Source organism: Leptopilina heterotoma, unplaced genomic scaffold, assembly GCF_015476425.1.
Source record: "Leptopilina heterotoma isolate Lh14 unplaced genomic scaffold, ASM1547642v1 Lhet_14, whole genome shotgun sequence".
NCBI classification, from domain to species: Eukaryota; Metazoa; Arthropoda; class Insecta; order Hymenoptera; family Figitidae; genus Leptopilina; species Leptopilina heterotoma.
This window is the reverse complement of record NW_025110859.1, coordinates 3,966,425-3,987,759: the sequence shown is the minus strand read 5'-3', so window position 1 is coordinate 3,987,759 and position 21,335 is coordinate 3,966,425. Positions and strand designations below refer to the sequence as shown.

At 20.8% G+C, this 21,335-nt stretch overlaps 1 protein-coding gene and 1 long non-coding RNA gene across 6 annotated transcripts in view; one reads left to right on the top strand and one right to left on the bottom strand.

Moving 5' to 3' along the window:
* The window catches only part of LOC122497891 (potassium voltage-gated channel protein Shaker), a 369,957-nt gene that overhangs the window by 2,842 nt on the left and 345,780 nt on the right, over nucleotides 1-21,335 (bottom strand). For all 5 annotated transcript variants that reach the window (XM_043605277.1, XM_043605276.1, XM_043605278.1 and 2 more), the window contains 2 exons: nucleotides 4,215-4,405; nucleotides 1,456-1,632 (listed from right to left, as the gene is read on the bottom strand). In XM_043605277.1, the coding sequence (XP_043461212.1) occupies nucleotides 1,463-1,632; nucleotides 4,215-4,405 (361 nt within the window). In that variant the 3' untranslated portion in view covers nucleotides 1,456-1,462. The remainder of the gene's footprint in view (nucleotides 1-1,455; nucleotides 1,633-4,214; nucleotides 4,406-21,335) is intronic.
* The window catches only part of LOC122497895, a 66,773-nt gene that overhangs the window by 21,480 nt on the left and 23,958 nt on the right, over nucleotides 1-21,335 (top strand). The window lies entirely within an intron of this gene.

The window sequence follows — 21,335 nt, the reverse complement described above, 5'->3', positions numbered from 1 at the left end:
TTATTCAATTTTTTTATAAATATTCAATTCAATATTATATATTGAAATTTGAATAAAGAATACAAAAAATATTGAAAATTGTATACGAAATGCAAGAAAAATTGAAAGTGAATAAAAAGTAAAAAAAAATATTTAGAAAAAATATTGAAAATTGAATAAAGAATAAAAAAATATTGAAAATTAAATAAAAAATAAAGGAAAAAATATTGAGAATTGATTAAAAAATACAAAATAGAAAGTAGAAATAAAATTACAACTAATGTTCGAAAAATATTGTTCGCTTATTTATCAACAGCGATGATTTTTATAAATCAGGCGATTTTCAAATATTTTTTTTTTTAAATTCTTCAATTTTTCTTTTTTTTTTTTTTTGATAATAAGTGAAAAGCGGGAAAAAATTGTAACATTTTCGACAACGACCCACATATCTTGGGCAATTCAAAAATCTTCCTCAAGAATATTTTCTGAGAAATAACTTGCTCATATATAGACTGTGAGGAAAAGGCCTTATGACTTTAATATTTAACCGGGTCAAGTTTTGGTTAAACTTCTGCCCGAAGGCGCAAGTGGCCCAGTTATTATATAACATTTCAAGTTTGCCGAGTCCGAGGAATCTGACGAAATAACAAAAGTTTCTTTTCAGGATAATCTAAGTTTAGAAAATAAATTAGGCGGTGTTTTTTTTTTTTTTTTGTCTATTCTATAAATAATAGAAATTTTTTTCTATTCCTATTTAATTGTGGAAAAAATTAGAATAAAAAAATTTTGAAAATGGAAAAATAAAATGTTATTTTTTGAAAATTGGAGGGAAAAATAAATATTTGTGACTGTCCTCGGTCTTTGGTGAAAGTTTTCTCTAGAAAATTTTGCTTTCGAATGAAAGATATATAATATCAAGTTATACGAAGAGGGAGGAAAATATTCTTACAGTCATTTTTACTCGTGATATTTATTAATGAATTTTTTTGGTTTTTCTTTTGAAAAAATTGTATAAGAATTTGTAGTGAGAATTAAATTTTTTAGTAAGGTAAATTTCGACTCTAAGATTTATTTTTACTTATTTTGTTTTTTTATATAAGAAATAATTCATTTTTTGCAAAAATAAACTTAAAAATTAATTAATATTAAACTCACGATTAAACTTAATACAGAAAATTAATTAATATTGAAATTAATAAATAAAATTAATTGAAATTAAAATTAAAACACTATTCTGATAAAATTTGAATTATTATATTTCTCTAAATTTCTATAAATAATATGTAAATAAATGAAGTAAAGAAAAATTGTGTAAAAAATGTTTTTTTCTAAACATTGATTTGCTTTTAGTGAAAAGAAAAAAACACTTTCGTCGAAGGCAGTTACAGATAAAGTTACTTTGAGATTTAATTTTTTAGATTAGGTTTTTTACGATATTGCCGAAAATGAATAGGGGAGAGGGGAAAAAAAAGATACCTAGTAGTCAGACGTCAGTCTCAACGATCATGCAGGCTACGTTGATGTTATTGTTATGGTTAGGATTGTAGATGGGTTTTTTCGTAACCTCCGCATGGGGAGTTATTGTAAGACCCTCCTCAAACTCTATTATGTCCGATGACGACTCCGACATCGAGCTCTTCTTCATATGCTGACCTGTAAAAAATCCAATTATTAGAATTTTCATTTTACTAACAATTTTAGTAATAATAATTTTTTTAAATAATTAAAAAATTTTCTTACGATTCTAAATTCTGAAAATTTGTGCCAAAAAAATAATAATTAATTAAAATTTCGTGAATAATTCCGGGAAAATTCAGTTTATAAAAATAATAAATAGTAAGAACAATTTATTTAAAATAATATACGGGACTAGCCTTTTTGATAATAATAGTATAAATAATTATCAATAACAAATTTAAAAAATATTGAAAATAAATATTAAAAAATACAAAAAAAATTGAAAATTGAATAAACAATTTATTTAACAATAATAATAATAATAACGCAGCCTAATGTTACTTCACAGATTCCAACTATTTAATACTTTTAGTACTTTATGTACAAATGGGACTCCGTAAATGAATAAATAAATAAATAAATAATAAAAAAATATTGAAAGTTGAATATAAAATACAGAAAAAAATATTGAGAATTGAAATAATTTTTCTAAATTTTTCTATAAATTAAAAAAATATAATAATTAATATTAAATACCTAATAATAAATTTAGTGATAATAATATTATCAATAAATAATTATTATAATAATACTATTATTACTAAATAAATAATGTCAATAAAAAAATTAATTTTCTAAATTGTTAAAATTTGTGCGAAACAAAATTAATAATAAATAATAATGATTAAATAAAGAGTTAATAATAATAAAAAATAAACAAATAAAATTAACATCAATTTATTCAGATTTTTGAATTATTTAAACAAAAATTAATTTGTTAAGGGGATTTGAACCTTGATGACGTCACAGTTTGTGCAAAGCATTAGTTTTAAATCTGTGACGTCATCATGGTTCAAATGCCCTTAATTAACTTTTTAAGAAAATAAAAAGACTTTTCCTGGAGTACAAAATTTCATGCAAAAACTGTCAATTTTCGAAAAATTTATTCTTTTCTGCAAAAAAAAAAGCATTAAGCAGGTAAAGGGAATTTTTTCTCTATGAAAAATTTCTTAAATTTAATTAAAAGTCGAATAAAAAAAATGAAAAAGAATGTCCAAGGAATAAATTGAGTTTATAATTAAAATTGTAATTAAATTCAATTTAATCAGAAACAAATCATCTTTGAAAGAATATTTCCTCTGATTAATTAACAAAATAAAAAGAATAACAATTTTTTTTATTAAAAAAGAAAATTCTCTTTCAAAAGAATTTCTTTCTAACAAAAGAATTACTTTAATTTACAATTTCCTACACATTATATATATTCAGCGAAAAATTTATTACTATTAAATAAAAAATATTTCGATTTAAAAGTAAAAAAATCCTTTGATCTTTTTTAAACGTCCGTAACAGAAAAATATTTTTCTTTCGAACATTCAAAGAAAACTTTCTTTATTATTAAAAAAAAAAAAGATGTCTTTGATCTGAAGAATTTGTTCAATTTTAATTTTCCACTAATTCTCGAAGAAATTTCCTTTGACTCGGAAAAATATTGTCTTTCTTTTGCAAAAGAAGAATTTCATTTCTAAATAATAGAAAATTTTCAATTTGTATCTGAGGATATTTTTCGAATTTTGGAATCGTAAAAGAAATTTCCTCCAGCCTCACAATTATTTTTGTTTTCCACAAAAATACACCCACAGAAGGAAAAAAGAAATAAAATCAAAATCGTATAAATTCTCGAAAAATTTTGATATGAAGGAAAATTATTTTTATGTAGACAGAAAATTTTTTTTATTATTTAATTAAATTGTTAATTACTATAAATTATTATTTATAAATAACTATTATATTAATAATTGTATTAATAATTGTAATAATAATTGTATTAATAATTGTAATAATAATTTTATTAATAATTATAATCATAATTTTATTAATAATTATATTAATAATTGTTAATGATTATTAAGAAAATTATAGCAAGAAAATTTTCCTCGACATTTTAATTACAATTTTTATTTTAATACAATTTTGATATTTTTTCCTTATCTAATAATTCTTTTCATTTTTTAATTAATAATTAATTATTATTATTAATTAAAAAAAAAAGAAAAAATAGTAGTAAATTGAAAATTGTAACAAAAAAAAACCCTGTAAAATTTTCTTTTGGTTATTATAATAACATTTATTAATAATTAATAATTAATTGTTAGTAATTAAAAAACGAAAAGATTTAAGAATTAAACAAATGCGAAAATATAAAAATTCTATTAAATTAAAAATTGTAAATAAAAAATCAATGTAAATTTTTTTTGTTATATAAACAATAATAATTAATGATTAAAAAATAAATGAAATGAGGAAAATATTAAGAAATTATAATTAAAAAACTTGTGTAAAACTTTCTTTTGGTAATTATATTAATAATTATTATTAATTAATTATTAATCACCTTTTATTAAAAAAGCGAAAAAATACAAAAATTTTTAATGAATTTTCGTTTAAAATTTTTGTATTTTTTCGCTTTTTTTTGTGAAAATAAAAAAAAAATTTTTATGAAATAAAAATATTTTTTTTTTGCCAAAAAAAAGTAATAATTTAAAAAAAAAAATTACCTAGTGTGCCAGGAAGATAAGGACAGCTAGTCACATGATTGAAATTCTGCGACTGCATTTCCTCTTGATCAGTCTCACGATGATAAAAGTAGTTGAAATTGGAAACGATGACAGGAACGGGAAGAGCGATCGTCAATACACCAGCAATCGCGCATAATGAACCGACAATTTTCCCCCAGACACCAACGGGCCTAAAAAAGAAATTTGAAAATTTTTCTATTTTAAAAATATACATATTGTCGAATTTTTTTTCTTTTTTTCTTTTTTTTTTTTTTGCAAAAAGACAAAAAAAAAAAAGAAAAAAAGAAAAAAAAGTGATAAGAAATATCGTGCTAGGTGTGGTGTCTATATTTTTGTGTAATATATATAATACCGTGCCGGGTGTGGGCTCTACTTGCGGGAGGCTCGTCTGTGAAAATTTCTTTTTTCTTTTGCAATATAGGCGACCGAAAAAATCATTTGCCTAAAATTTCGAGAAAAGAGTTCTCGACTATTCTAATATATATATATATATAGATATATGAAGGCAAATAAAATGTTAGGAAACAAATTTACTAGATATATATAAATATATATATGTAATTATAAATATATTTCAAATATAATTATAATAATGTAATTTGAACGATATAATGCGATAATAAATGGACTTCGCTATAATGGGCACAATTGCGTGAATAGAAATATAATGCTTGTGCTGGCCTGGTCATTTTAACTGTTTGTTTGTTTGCTTGCTTGTTTGTATTTTGTTTTTTGTTTCTGTTCTTTTTTTGTTTTTTAGAGCGGGATCATTAAAGAAAATTTCACTGCCCATTTAAAAAAGAAACTATTATTTATTTCAATTTTCAAGTTTCATTAATTTTTATTTTTACCCTAGAAATTCAATTTTTATAAAAACAATTTTTTTAATTGAAAATATTTTCAATATGATTAGTACAAACAGTATAATAACAATTTTTTAGTAAAAAATATTAAAAATAAAAATTATAAATTAAATAAAAAAAAGTAAAATAAAAAATTAAAAAATGAATTAATTTTTATTTTCAATCATTTTTTTTTAAAAGGTTAAAAATAAAAATTAATAATTTACTATTAATACTAATAATAAATAATAATTCTTATTCTACTATTAGTAGTAATTACCTATATTGTAAATATTTTCAATTTAAAAAGTTTAATTATTAATTAACAAAATAATATTGTTAATAATTAGTAATTTATAATAATAATTTTTATTTTATACTAAGTATTTGTAGGAATTATGTTGTAAATAATTTAAAAAGTTAATTAAATAATTATTATTGTTAATAATCAATTAATTCTCAACAGTTAGTAATTACTCCTAATCGTTAATTATTATTGCTAATAAGAATAATTATTACTAATATTATTAACATTTTTTCATTTGCATCGAATTTAAATTCGTATTTATTTATTCCCTTCTTTCAAAATTTTTGATTTTGAATTCAAATTACAATTAATGAAATTAAAAATTAAAATACCTAGTTGAATTTAATTTAATTAAAAATAATTGAAATTCAATAAAAAATGGAAAATTTTATTTAATTAGACATCTTTATTGATCTTCATCCAGTGGAAAAATTAATGGACAAGACTAAAAATTATAAAATAATGAGAACATCAATTTTTTTGTGAAAAAACATAATATAGAATTTGAATGAATATTTTTCGAATTGGTGAAAAATGAAATAAAAAATTCTCTCTCTGATTTTCGAAAATTTTTTGCATAACAATATGTTTTAAATAAATATACAGTGCCACTCAAAAGAATTTGTCCACCCTACGGCAAATCAAGACATTACAAAAAGTTTTTTATTTTAATTTCTAGTAAAAGATAAAAAGTTTGTTAAGGTTTCATTTCAAAGCTAATGTTTTCTTCTTTCATAATATCTAAATAATAAATTTAAGAAACAAGTTCTACATTGTTTAAATGCAAATGAAATTAACAAAAACCGGTTTTTATTTTTTTTGGGTAAATTTTAAACAAATGTAGTTTAAAATTTACATTTGTTTTAAATAAATGTAAATAAATGTAAAAAAATGTAAAATGTAAATAAATGTAAATAATTTATTTGTGTGATCAATTGTACACACAAATATTTCATGCAATGCAATCGACAGCTTATTTCGTCATCTATCAAATGCATTTTTAAAAATTATTCTTGCAAAGAGTTTTATTAAAATTTTTAAAAATTCTAATTAAATTCTTTTGAAGAATTTCTTTGAATTTTTTTCAAACTAATGGAGTTTCTTTAATAATTTTAATTGAAAATTTTGAAAGCAATTGAATTTTATGAAGAAGAATTTTATTAAAAGTGAATTGAAAATAATTGAAATCTTGCGAAGAATTTTACTATTTTGAAAAATAGTTGAATTGTTTCGAAGAATTCATTAAAATTTTAGGACATAATTAAAATTTATGGAAATATTAAAAAATATTTGAATTCATCCGAGGAATTCAATTAAAATTGTTTTGAAAATAATTGAATTCCTTCAAAGGATTTTACAATTTATAAAAATAATTGAATTATTGCGAAGAATTTTACTATTTATAAAAATAATTCAAATTTTTCGAAGAATTTATTAAAATTTTAAGAAATAATTAAAATGTTATGAAGAATTTTATGGAAATATTTGAAAATAATGAAATTTTTTCGAGAAATTAAATTAAAGTTGTTTCGAAAATTATTAAATTTTTTTAAAGAATTTTATTAAAATTAAGTATATATTCAAAATAATTGAATTCATCACAAGAATTTTATTATTTTTTGAAAATAATTGAATTCTTTCCATTTTTTTGACGAATATATATTTAAAAATTGCATTGAAAGTAATTTAATTTTTATATAGAATTTTTTAAAAATATTTTGTAATTGAATTAGTTTTAGAGAATTTTCAATTCTTGTTGAAATTGCATTTTATGGAAATTTTTGAAAATAATTTAATTCTTTCATATGTAATTTTATTTAAATTTGATTAAAAATAATGTAATTCCTGCAAAAAATTTTTGTATTTATAAAATTAGTTGAATTGTTTCGAAGAATTTATTAAAATTTTAGGAAATAATTGAATTTAAAATTGTTTTGAAAATGATTGGATTTTTGTAAAGATTTTACTATTTAAAAAAATTATTGAATTATTTAGAAGGATTTATTAAAACTTTTGAAAATAATTGAATTCTTTCGTGAAATTAAAAAAAAAAGAATTGAAAATATGAACAGTAATAATTAATTTTGTACTTAATAAGTAAATTTTTTAAATTTTCTTTATGAAATTATTTAAAAAATTTATATTTGAAAATAAAAAGTTTATAGATCAACTGTTTTTAAATTATAAACAATTTAAAAAAAGGCTGTTTTTTAAACAAATGATGATAACTTTCTTAAAAGTTATCGTACAATAATTTTTAGAAAAGTGTTCGAAAAGTGACAAAATGAGCTTTCGATTGCATTGCACGAAATATTTGTATGATCACTTGTTAAAAAACTACATTTGTTTAAAATTTACCCAAAAAAAATAAAAACCTGTTTTTTCTATTGGCAATTTCATTTAAACAATGAAGAACTTGTTTTATATATTTATTATTTAGATATGAAAATAGAAAACATTAGCTTTGAAATGAAACCTCAACAAACTTTTTATCTTTTACTAGAAATTAAAATAAAAAACTTTTTGTAATGTCTTTATTTGCCGTAGGGGGGGGGGGGGCTAATCCTTTTGAGCGTCACTGTAAGTATAGAGAAGAAATTAATTGTAAATAAATTAAATTTTTTTGTTTTTTATATTTATTTTTACGTTCTATGTGGAAAAAAATGAGATTTAATAAACTAAATCTAACTCTCGAAACCTTTCTTTCAAGTAGACCTTTGTTTCAAGTAGATAAGACTATTTTTCGTCAGACTGATCCGTCTGGTCAGTACTGGATTTTCTACTTAAATTGTCACTCGCTCGAAATCTACTTTTGCTTTAGCAAAATTTTGGGCTTAAATTTGATAAATTATTGTTAACTTATATTATTATTATTATTTTTTTTCCTTTTTGATATTTTTTTGTTATTTTTTCAGTTTTAAATAGTTTTAAACAAACATTAAAAACAAAATGATTATTGTTATTATTATTATTTAGTTTTTATTATTTTATAATACTTAAGGGCATTCAATTGCCCTTTATATATTTTATTATAATTGTTCAGAAATAATATCATCAATATTACAATTAGCCAGTGATATTATTAATATTATTACTTATTAATATAATTAAATAATGCTAATAATATTAATAAAATTATTTGGAAAAAAATAATAATATTAATATTGGTAATTATAAAAAAAGAAAAATATTACAAATTAGTAAAACAATCATAACAGAAACAAAAGTTTAACAAACAACACAAACATAATAAACAACACGAATTAATACAATTTAGTCACAGTTAAAATAATTAAGAAATAAATAAAAAAAAATTTGTATTACTTATTAAAATTATTATTTAAATTTTTTTTACTTATAATATATTTCAAATTATTTTATACTTTTTTTAAAATTTTTAAAATTTTTTTTACTTAGTTTTAAAGATTTATGATTATTTTATCGACATTTTTTTTTTTTTTTTGATTATACTATTATTATTTTATTTCATTATTAACTTAAAGACGTTAATTTAATTCAGATATTTTCCAAAAAGAGAAAAAATGTGTTTGTAATGTATATGTGTCATTTTACGAGAAATTTATCACTTTTCGAAGCAATTTAAATAAATAGATAATATAATAATAATTATATTAAAAAATTGAAATAAATAATTACAGGTAGAATTTTAATTTATTTTCTTAATTATTTAAATTTCCACTATTTTTAGTCTTACCTATATTTATTTCTATAACTTTTTAAAAAATAAAATTTTTAACTAAAATTAATTGTTAACGTTTAATTTTTTTTAATTTAGAAAATTTTCTTTAACTCCTAGAACTTTATAACAATTAATATAATTTTATCGCAAGTTTTATTACGAAATAAAAATATGAGGATACTCTGAAAATTAGCGATAAATTTCTCCTGAAATTGAAAATACACGCCACGAAAAAAATATTTATGATTTATATAAGGGGCCGTACACATAATACGTCACGCGATTTTTGACCATTTTTAACCCCTCCCTCCCCCTATGTCACACTTCGTCACAAACCTTGAACCCCCCCCCCCCCTCCCCCTATAACGTCACGTCACACACGTAAATTTTAATGTGAATTTTATACATTTGACATTATATATTATATCCTACACTCAAAATTATTGAATCAGTTAAAAATATTTTTTTCTGACAATTAGTTAAAAATAACTGATGTTTCAATACAATTTTTTTTGATTAATTCATTTAGTCACGTTTAACTACACGGAGAGAGAATATATATTAAATTTTGTAAAAATATTTTCAAATTGGGGAAAAAGTGCGACAAAGCGAAATTTTGATATCAAAAAATACTAAACTTTAAAAAAACTTATATGAAATTTAGTAAAGTTATATTAGAATTTAATTAATATTCTTGATATTTGATATAAGAGGCATTTTACGTGAAATGTCCTAAGTTGAAATTTCAACTTCTTGAAAAAAATTGAAACTCGAGGAATTTGTTGTTCTATCAAGTAGAAATGTGACCCAAAAAATATTTTTGATTTTTTCGAAAAATTGGAGGGGGTAGAGGGGGGTCAATTTGACCAATTTTGCCAACATCGGCTACTTTGTGAATTTTTTCTGAACATACTTGTAATGGGAAAAATTTTTTAGAATATGTTTCTGAAAGGTTTTTTTGTCCTCTTTCCAATGGTGTATTTTATTTTTTAATATTTTAAAAATTTACCCTAATTTTTGATAATTAATATTTAATTTTCAATTTTCCAAAAATCGGTCCGTTTTTTTTGAAAATAAATTATTGCAAACGAAAGCTGAGGTTTTTTCCTATCGGCATGTAAATTTTCAGAATGCCCTTTTTTTTTGTTTTTGAGTTATTGAATTTCAAAGAATAAATTGCGGCGCGCTGCGTCGCGGTTGCACTGAGCCGCGTGGCAACCCATGGCAACCGGCGTGAGACGAGGCGCCCGGGACGCTGCGCGCCGCAATTTATTCTTTGAAATTCAATAACTCAAAAACAAAAAAAAAGGGCATTCTGAAAATTTACATGCCGATAGGAAAAAACCTCAGCTTTCGTTTGCAATAATTTATTTTCAAAAAAAACGGACCGATTTTTGGAAAATTGAAAATTAAATATTAATTATCAAAAATTAGGGTAAATTTTTAAAATATTAAATAATAAAATACACCATTGGAAAGAGGACGAAAAAACCTTTCAGAAACATATTCTAAAAAATTTTTCCCATTACAAGTATGTTCAGAAAAAATTCACAAAGTAGCCGATGTTGGCAAAATTGGTCAAATTGACCCCCCTCTACCCCCTCCAATTTTTCGAAAAAATCAAAAATATTTTTTGGATCACATTTCTACTTGATAGAACAACAAATTCCTCGAGTTTCAATTTTTTTCAAGAAGTTGAAATTTCAACTTAGGACATTTCACGTAAAATGCCTCATAATTATACTAAATTTCACATAAGTTTTTTTAAAGTTTAGTATTTTTTGATATCAAAATTTCGCTTTGTCGCACTTTTTCCCCAATTTGAAAATATTTTTACAAAATTTAATATATATTCTCTCTCCGTGTACCTATATCACCGAAACTTTCCTAAAAATTTATTAAAGATTTACTCGCAAGCTTAGAAATATTTAAATGCAAAGTTTAGTGAAAATTGTGTAAAGATTTAAATATCCCACTTCAATAAATGTTTAACGCGAAACTTTCCTGAAAATATTCACGAAATTATAGTCGAAAATGTAATTAAAATGTTCAGGAATGTTTCAAGCTATATTTTTAAGAAAATTTGACGATAAACATTTATTGTATAGTGAGAAATTTAAATCTTTACACAATTTTAACTAAACTTTGCAAGTAAATTTTTCGAAGTATGCAAGCAAATCTTTAATATACATATTTAGAAAAGTTTCGGTGTTTTGTGGATAATTTTTCAGTTATTTTTTTAACTGATTCAGAAGCAAAAAGTCAGTCACTGCTGATTGTCAGTTAAAACCAAGATTTTTAACTGATTCAAATTAAGAGAATATATTATTTATCATATTATATTATAAATAATAAAAAAATAGATGTTAAATAGGTACATAATAGATATTAAATAGTTTAAAGCATTTTTAACTTGTTTTATTTATAGAAAAAGTGACATTGTCACATATAATTTCTTATAATCTTTGAATTTAAAAGATTGTGACGTAACACATGAGTTCACCCCCCCCCTCCCCCATGTCACACTTAGTCACAATTCTCAGACCCCCTCCCTCCCCCTAGCCGCGTGACGTATTATGTGTACGGCCCCTAATGATAAAAAAATACCAAAAAATTGTAAAAAAAAAAAAAAAAATGGTACACTGAGGGAAAATTTGATTACATTTTGTAAAAGTATTTCACAATTTTGGGGGAAAAAATGCGACAAAGCGAAATTTTGATATAAAAAATACTAAACTTTAAAAAAATGAGAATGTAATTATTTCTTTCACTGTTTAGTATTTTCTGTGTCAAAATTTCGGTTTGTTGCACTTTTCCCTAAATTGTAAAATACTTTAACGAAATTTGATAATTATATTTTCTCTTCGTGTAAAAAATAAGAAAAAGTGGTAAAATAGTAAAAAAAAAAAAAAATATTAAAATAGTAAAAGTATTGCAAAAAAATATGAAAATAAAAAAAAAGTGAAAAAAAGAAAATAATGAAGTAAAACTAGTGTTAAAATTTTGAAACGTGCATCACGTGCATCAACAGCAGCAGCACTCGGTGAAATCTAAATGTCGTGCATTTGACGAACGGTGTCATGATCGGTCAGGGCAAAGTGTGTCCGTCACAATGTGGCATGCTAATCAATGCGCTACAAATTCGCTCTTGTCAGTCGGCGTGCTCTATATATCTATATATTTTCAACAATTGCAATAATAATAATAATAATAATAATAATAATAATAATAAAATGAACTTGACGATATTATTTTCCGTTCAATGTTCGAAATACGATGGCCAACAACAAGGCTAAATTTTTATTGCGACTGACTCACGCTGTGTCTGTATGTGTGTGTGTGTGTCAATAAGTATTAAAAAAAAAAAAAAAAAAAAATTATGTAATGTGTGCGAAAAAATAAACACTATTTTATTTATACTATTTTTTTGAAAAGTTTTCACGCGAAATGACTCTTAGTTTAAAGAGTCTCACTTTGTGTTGAATTTCAAATTTATTTTTTTCTTGCAAACTTTTATTATTTATGAGTTTTAGCTTTTATTATTGCGTGAAAAGAATTTCTCTAAATTTGAAGTAATAAAGTTTACGAATAAATAGTAATTTGCACTAATTTATTGATTTAATAATAATAAAAAAAAGTAAAAAATTGATTTTAGTGTTTTAATCAGTAAATCTTACTAATAAATAGTAATTTTTACTAATTTATTATTAAAATTTACTTTGTAAATTAGTAACTTTTAATTCAAAAATTAGTAAATACTACAAAAAAGTAATTTCTAATAATTTATTAGTAAAATTTACTAATTCAAAAGCAAATAGTCACTATAATTCCAACTATAGTGAATATTTTTACTAATTCAAATTTAGAAAGAATAATAATTTTAGATAAATGTAAATAAAAATAAAAGAAATTGAGGAAATTTTTGAAATTTTTATTTATATATTTTTTCCTAATTCTACACGAGAAGGAAAATTTGGTTTATTAATTTATTTCCTCTTCGAATCGCACTAATTGTGAGTTATAATTATTTAATTTAAAATATATAATTAAAACTATTTATTTATTTATTTTATTTACTCTCACTAATTACATTTACTCTAACTATGGATTTTATTCACTCTAACTACTAAATTTATTTACTCTAATTACTAATTTCGTTTACTCAAATCACTATACATAATAACTGACTATAGTTACTGTATTGATTGTTTTGTTAAATTGCCAACAGAAAAATTTCAAAAATTTATAAATATGTAAAAACTTTCAAAATTTTAATTTATGTAAAACAAAATTTTAAATTCTAAATCTTTAATTTTTCACCTAAACAAAATTTTTAATTAAAAAAGTTTTATAAATGTAAAAAGAATTTTTAAATTAAAAAAAATTTTTTTTTAATTTAATAATTCTTTTTACATTTATAAAACTTTTCTAATTAAAGATTAAAAAAAAAGAAGAATTAAAGAATTTTTCTTTCTAAAAAAGAAAAATTAAAGATTTTGAAAGTTTTTTCATTAAAAGAAAAATTTTCAAAAAGTTTTTTTAAAATATTTTTTTTGAGGGATTAAAAGAGGGGGAATTGTTAAGTAAAATTCGATTGAAAATTTCTAAGGCCTGAGTAATGTAAGATACGAGAATTGCCAATCGTTTTAGGTGTGACCCAATGGAAAGAAAAAAAAAGAGAGAGATAGAGAGAAACCAGAAAGTGAGAAAGAAAGGAAAGAAAAAAGTAAATGGAACTTGATAGAATCCTATAAGATTTTATACAGTCCCATTACTGTTTAGGGGTTGTAACAAATCCCCTTTGGGCTCTCTGTGCCTCGAATTTATAAGATAAATAAAAGTTCTTTCAAAATAAAGCCCTTTTTTTTTCTTAAAAAACATTGACAAACTTCTGTTTTTTTTCTTAATTTTTTCTACTCTTATTCATTAAATAAGTTTTCTTTCTTGTAAAAAAAATTATTTAAACGGAGATAATTGACCAAAAAAAATTATCTGATAAACAAAAAAAGAAAAGATGAGAATAAAAATAAAACAAACATAATTAAAAAAAAAAAAAAAAAAAAAAATATTTAATAAACAATAATGGAAAAAACGAAAAATAAATATTATAAATAATAATTCAAAAAGTAAATGTTATTAAAATTTAAGAATAAATTTAACTTAAAAAGAATAAAAATTAAAAAATGCAAAGAAAATAATTTATACAGAATTTTTAAGAAAGAAAAATTTTAATTAAATAATTTTCCGAAAAGGAGAGAGAAAGAGAAATTAAAAAGAAGGGGATAAAATTTAATTTTTTATTTATTTATTTATTATTAATTATTATTTAACGAACATTAAGCTTGTGTACAATTTCTTAATCAAAAATCACTAACAAAACAAATAAAAAACAAATTTAATTAAAAAAAACTAAAAATTAGAAAAAAAAGGCAAAGAAAAAAAATTGGTGGGAACTTTTTAAAAACGAGAATTTAAAAGAATTTTTTTAAAAATTAAATTAAAAAGAATTCGAGTGAAAAAGAGAAATTAAAAAGAAGAGGAAACATTTTGTAGGAAAAATATAATAAGAAAAAGAACAAAAAAGAAAAACTAATTTTCCGTGATTAAAAATTCCTAAATTTTTTAATATTATATAAAGAAAAAGAAACATTTTAGCTTTTAATGAATTTTCTTTAGAGTTTTTTTTTTAATATAATAACGAAGTATTTCGATTTTAACACAGCTCGGCGGGGTTTGAAATGAAAACAATTTTAACAATTTCCGGCAATTCGAACGGAATCTCTTGAAAAACGGTACAATTTCGCGTAATCGTACTTGTACACTGATTCACAACACAGAGAATTTCCTTTTAAATTTAGTCTTATTAAAAAAAAATTCTCAAGATTGCATACCAGGAATGAAATTTCAAATTTTATATACCGAGTCGTAAAGTCGAATAATAATAATAATAATTCCGGAGTCACGTTTGATAAATTAGTGAATTATGCGAGAAAAACTTATTCAAATACCTAAAAATAAACTTTTCCAATATTTTTTTTTTCAAAATCTCTGGAATAGTTTTTTAATTAAAATGAAATTCCACTTTTTTCTCTTTTATCTACTTTTCCAATATTTTTCATATTGACAATATTATTATTTAATAATAAAATAAACATTAATTTTCAAATTCAAAACAATTTAATTAGAAAAGTATTCAAGTTTAAAGTAATTGAAATACAAAAATATTAGAGTATAAAAAATTGAAATATATTAAATTATTTAAGTATAGAAAAATATTTGAATACAAAACATTGAAGTAGAAAAATATTCGAGTTTCAAAAAATTGAAATACAAAAATATTCAAATTAAAAAAATCAGTAAACAAGAATATTTTTGTTAAAAAAAGTTGAATTAAAAAAATAATTAAAATACAAAAATATTCAAGTGCTGAAAAATGAATTTGAAAAATATTCAGATTTTAAATTGTAATTTAAATACAAAAATTTTCTTGTTAAAATAATTGAAATAGAAAAATATTCCAGTTTAAATAATAATTGAAATACAACAAAATTTGAGTTTAAAAAAAAACCATTAACAATAGAATATTTGAGTTTGAAAAAAAATAATGGAAATACAAAAATATTCAGGTATAAAAAATTCAATTACAAAAATATTCGAGTCTAAATAATTGAAATACAAAAATATTCAAATTTAAAAAAATCAGTAAACAAGAATACTTTTGTTAAAAAAAGTTGAATTAAATAAAAATATTTAAAATACAAAAATATTCGAGTGCAGAAAATTGAATTTGAAAAATATTCAGATTTCAAATTGTCATTTAAATACAAAAATTTTCGTGTTAAAAGAATTTTATTAGAAAAGTATTCAAGTTTAAAATAATAATTGTAATGAAAAAATTGAATTTGAAAAATATTCAGATTTTAAATTGTAATTTAAATGCAAAAAGTTTCGTGTTAAAATAATTGAATTAGAAAAATATTCGAGTTTAAATAATAATTAAAATACAAAAATATTAGAGTATAAAAAATTGAAGTAGAAAAATATTTGAGTTTAAAAAAACCATTAACAATAGAATATTTGAGTTTAAAAAAAATGAATTAGAAAAATATTCGAGATTAAATAAATTTTGAAGTAGAAAAATATTCGAGTTTAAATAATTAAAGTAGGTACAAAAATATTCGAGTTTAAAAAAATCAGTAACAATAATATTGTAGTATAAAAAAAATCGATTTAGAAAAATATTCAAACTTAATCAGAAAAATGTGATGAAACCCAATAAAAAAAAATTAACAATGATAAAAGAAAAAAAGCACAAGAAACTATTCTCATTTCTCCCTCAAGTATAATTTTTCATTTCATTTTTTTTTTTTCTTAAATTGCTCTCATTTTTAGTCTCTGTTGTCTTTTTCATCTCTCTCTCTTTCTCTGCTTTTTTTCTTTTTGACTTTTATTCGGAATTTTCTTTAATAATAGATGCGAAATGAGGAAACCAGATTGAATTGCTGTCAGTTTGAATGTGTTTCGCGTTGCTATTCTTTGTCGGATATGTACAGAAAAGCTTTTGCAGGTGGCAGAAACTTGGCTTCCGTTTCGCGAATAAACTACAAATACAGACGAAAGTTTTTCCAGTAAACACGTTGATTGCAATTCCTTTGTGTGTGTTTGTGTGTGAATGTATATATGTAATATTTGGGGACATCAGTCAGGTTTGAATTTGCTATAGTCGACACGAAAAGCAAATCACTTCTGCAAATAAGGTTCGTGTTCTCTTACTAACAGTGAAATAACACGCGCTTCAAAAATCCAAATAAATACAGCCACTATCCGCCGAGGAGAGAGCTTTTCGAGCGTCCAAATGAAGCTCTCGCTTTAATCCGAAGATTAATAAACAAAGAGCTCTCTTCAACTGAGTCTCTCTAATGCAATTTCGAAAATCTGTTTCTCCTTTAGTTTCAAGAGGAAATTTTTTTTTTCTTCATTTACAGAATAAATAATATTTTATTTATCGATTATTGAGAAAAATAAACTTTTTAATTCAAAAATAAGTAGTCAACCAAAAGAATATGTTTGAATTAAACATATTTTGTAATTGAATTGAACGTAATTTTTGTTGCAACAAACTAATTATGTTTTGAATCAAAATTATAATGATTAATTTCATTTAATATTTCAAGTTTAGAAAATGGAATTAGAGAAATATTGGCGTCTTAAGTATAATTGAAATACAAAAATATTCAAGTATAGAAAATTGAATTAGACAAAAATTCAAATTTTAAAAATTCAATTAGAAAATTATTCAAATTTTAAAAATTGAATTAGAAAAATATTAAAATTTAAAAAATTCAATTAGAAAAATATCGAAATTAATACAAAAAATAAATATTCAAAAAATTATTATAGAAAAAATATTCAAATTTCAAAAATTTAAATTTAAAACTTTTCAAGTTTAAATAATTGAAAAACAAATATTTCGGTTTAAAAAATGTTCAACTTGTAAATTATTGACATTTAAAATTTTAAATAAAAATATATTCAAGTACAATAAAATTGAAATACGTAAATATTTTATTTACAAGAATATTGTTATCTATAATTTCATCAAAATAATTTTAAAAAATACTCGATTTTTTTAAATTCGAGTATTTGGATTAGAAAAATAATTGAAATACAAAAATATTCAATTTCAAAAAATTGAATAAATTAAATATTCAGTTTCTGAAAATTGAGAAATTAAATTATTCACAGACGTTAAATTTCTATATAAAATATTCAATTTATAATATAATTGAATCACAAAAAATATTCGAGTATAAAAAATTCAATATGACAAGAATATTCGAATTTAAAAATTGTAATTAAAAAATATTCAAATTCTCGAGTTAAAAGAATTGAATTAGACAAATATTCGATTATAAAAATTAAATTAGAAAAATATTCAAATTAATATAAAAAAAATTGAATTCGAAAAATATTCAAATTAATATCAAAAAATTGAATTTGAAAAAATAAATGAAACAAATACTCGATTTTTCTAAATTCGAGTATTTAGATTAGAAAAATAATTGAAATACAAATATATTCAATTTCAGAAAATTGAATAATTAAAATATTCAATTTATAATATAATTGAATCACAAAAAATATTCAAGTATAAAAAATTCAATAACAAGAATATTATTGTTTCGAAAAAATGTAATTTGAAAAATAATTAAAATTCAAATATATTCTAGTTAATAGAATTGAATTAGAAATTTCGAGTTAAAATAATTGAAATACAAAAATATTCTCGAGTTAAAAGAATTGAATTAGAGAAATATTTGAATTGAATTAGAAAAGTATTCAAGTTTTAATAATTAATATACAAAAATATTCGAATTAAAAAAATTAAAGTACAAAAATATTCGAGTCTAAAAAAGTTGAATTAGAAAAATAAAGAAAATAATTGAATTTTAGTGGAAAATTATTTAAAATATTTGAATTTTTTTGACAGATTTTATTAAAATTGTATTAAAAATAATTGAGTATCTGCTAAAAATATTATTAAAATTAATTCTAAAAATAATTGAATTCTTGTGAAAAATTTTATTATTTTTGAAAATTTAATGAAAATAATTGAATTTCAGTAAAGAATATTAAAGAAATTTTCAATAATAATTGAATTCTTTTGAAAATTTAATGAAAATAATTGAATTTCAGTAAAGAATATTAAAGAAATTTTCAATAATAATTGAATTCTTTTGAAAAAATTCAATTAAAATTGTATTAAAAATGTTTGAATTCCTGTCAGAAATTTTATTATTTCTTCAAAAATAGTGAAAATAATTGAATTCTAGTGAAAAATTTAATTCAAATTTTTGAAAATAATTAAATTTTAGCAAAGAAGTTTAATGTTTATAAAAATAATTGAGTTTTTGCGAAGAATATTATTAAAAATTGTATAAAAAATAATTGAACTCCTGCAAAAAACTTTATTTTTAAAAATAATGAAAATAATTGAATTTTTAGTGACAAATTTTAAAATTTATAAAAATATAAAAAAATTGAGATACGCAAATACTTTAATTACAAGAATATTGTACCTAATTTCATTAAAAATTTTTAATTTAAAAAATAATTGAAAAAAATACTCGATTTTTCTAAATTTGAGTATTTGGATTAGAAAAAGAATTGAATAAGTAAAATATTCAATTTCAAAAAATTGAACAAGTAAAATATTCAATTTCAAAAAATTGAACAAGTAAAATATTCAATTTCAGAAAATTGAGTAAGTAAAATATTCAATTTATAATATAATTTAATCACAAAAAATATTCGATTATAAAAAATTCCATGACAAAAATATTCGAGTTTAAAAATTGTATTTAAAAAATATTTAAATTTTAAAAATTTAATAACAAGAATATTATTGTTTCGAAAAAATGTAATTTGAAAAATAGTTTAAAATTCAAAAATATTCGAGTTAGTAGAATTGAATTAGAAAATTTGAATTGGAAAATTGAATTAGAAAATTCAAGTTAAAAGAATTGAAATACAAAAATATTTTCGAGTTAAAAGAATTGAATTAGAAAAAATATTCTAATTGAATTAGAAAAGTATTCAAGTTTTAATAATTAATATTCAAAAATATTCGAATTAAAAAAATTAAAGTACATAAATATTCGACTAAAAATTGAATTAGAAAAATATTCAAATTAATATAAAAAATAAATATTCAACAAATTTTATTAGAAAAAATATTCAAATTTCAAAAATTGAAATTTAAAACTTTTCAAGTTTAAATAATTGAAAAACAAAAATATTCTCGAGTTAAAAGAATTGAATTAGAAAAAATATTCGAGTATAAAAAATTCAATGACAAGAATATTCGAAATTAAAAATTGTTATTTAAAAAATATTCAAATTTTAAAAATTCAATAACAAGAATATTATTGTTTCGAAAAAATGTGATTTGAAAAATATTTAAAATTCAATAATATTCGAGTTAATAGAATTGAATTAGAAAATTTGAATAGGAAAATTGAATTAGAAAATTGAATTAGAAATTTGGAGTTAAAATAATTAAAATACAAAAATATTTTCGAGTTAAAAGAATTGAATTATAAAAAATATTCGAGTATAAAGAATTCAATGACAAAAATTCGAGTCTAAAAAATTGAATTAGAAAAATGTTCAAATTGAAATAACTAAAATACAAAAATATTTGAGTTTACTTAAATTAATTATGAATTAAATTTAATTTAATATTATAAATTAAAAATACTTTAGAAAAGTAAAAAAATTTCCTGAACTCGTGTTTTTTTCTCATATTCTTTGTTGAATACTAGAAAAAAAAATCGTTTATAAAGGGAAAATTTACTATTCATCAAAGTGAACTTTGATTTTAAAGGCAATATGTTACATAATGTTGGAGTAATTAACAACACTTCTTTGACTTTTCCAGTCAATATAGCGGAACAAAATCTTGGTTAACATTTAACCTGTGTGTGTGTATGTGTGTATTATATAATATTTCAATCGGTTCTTTGAACACTCCTCTCGGACTATTAAATTAATTAAACGACTTGGCCAATTTCCCATTTCTTCATGTTCAAAGATTGTTATCAGTGTCATTCTTTAGCCAAATGATATTGAGAGCGCTTCGTTATTTTCAATTTAATTTCAATGGTTATTTTTAAAACGCCGAGAGTTAATTATAGAAAAAAATACTTTCTTCTCTATTTTACGACCTCAATAAAAAATATTTTTCTTTGCAAATATTCTTTGGAAATATTGTTTAATATTTTTTTCCATCCCAAATGAATGGAAATTATTACAAAATTATTACATAGAAATTATTTTTATTCATCTATTTTGTTTACATTGTGAATAAATTTTGTCTTTATTTAAATATAAAAACGAGCATATTTGTTAAATAAATAAATAATTCATTATTTCAATTATTTAAACTATTTTTTAAATGTATTCGACTTAATTTAAATAAAAAATAACTGCATGTGAAGAATCGAAAAGAATTTTAGGAATATTAATAAGAATAAAAGATTTAGGATAAGTATCAAATATTTATTAAAAAAAAAATTGAAAAAATGGACAAGAATGAATTTACATTTATTTGTTAAGGTTAAAGATTAATATTTGAAAAGCATAAAATGCGTTTTAATAGTCCAAGTGCGAAAAAGTGGCAGTGAAATCTTATATATAATTTGTGTAATCACGATTTGTCACGCAAAACACTTAATCACAAGTGAATGGAA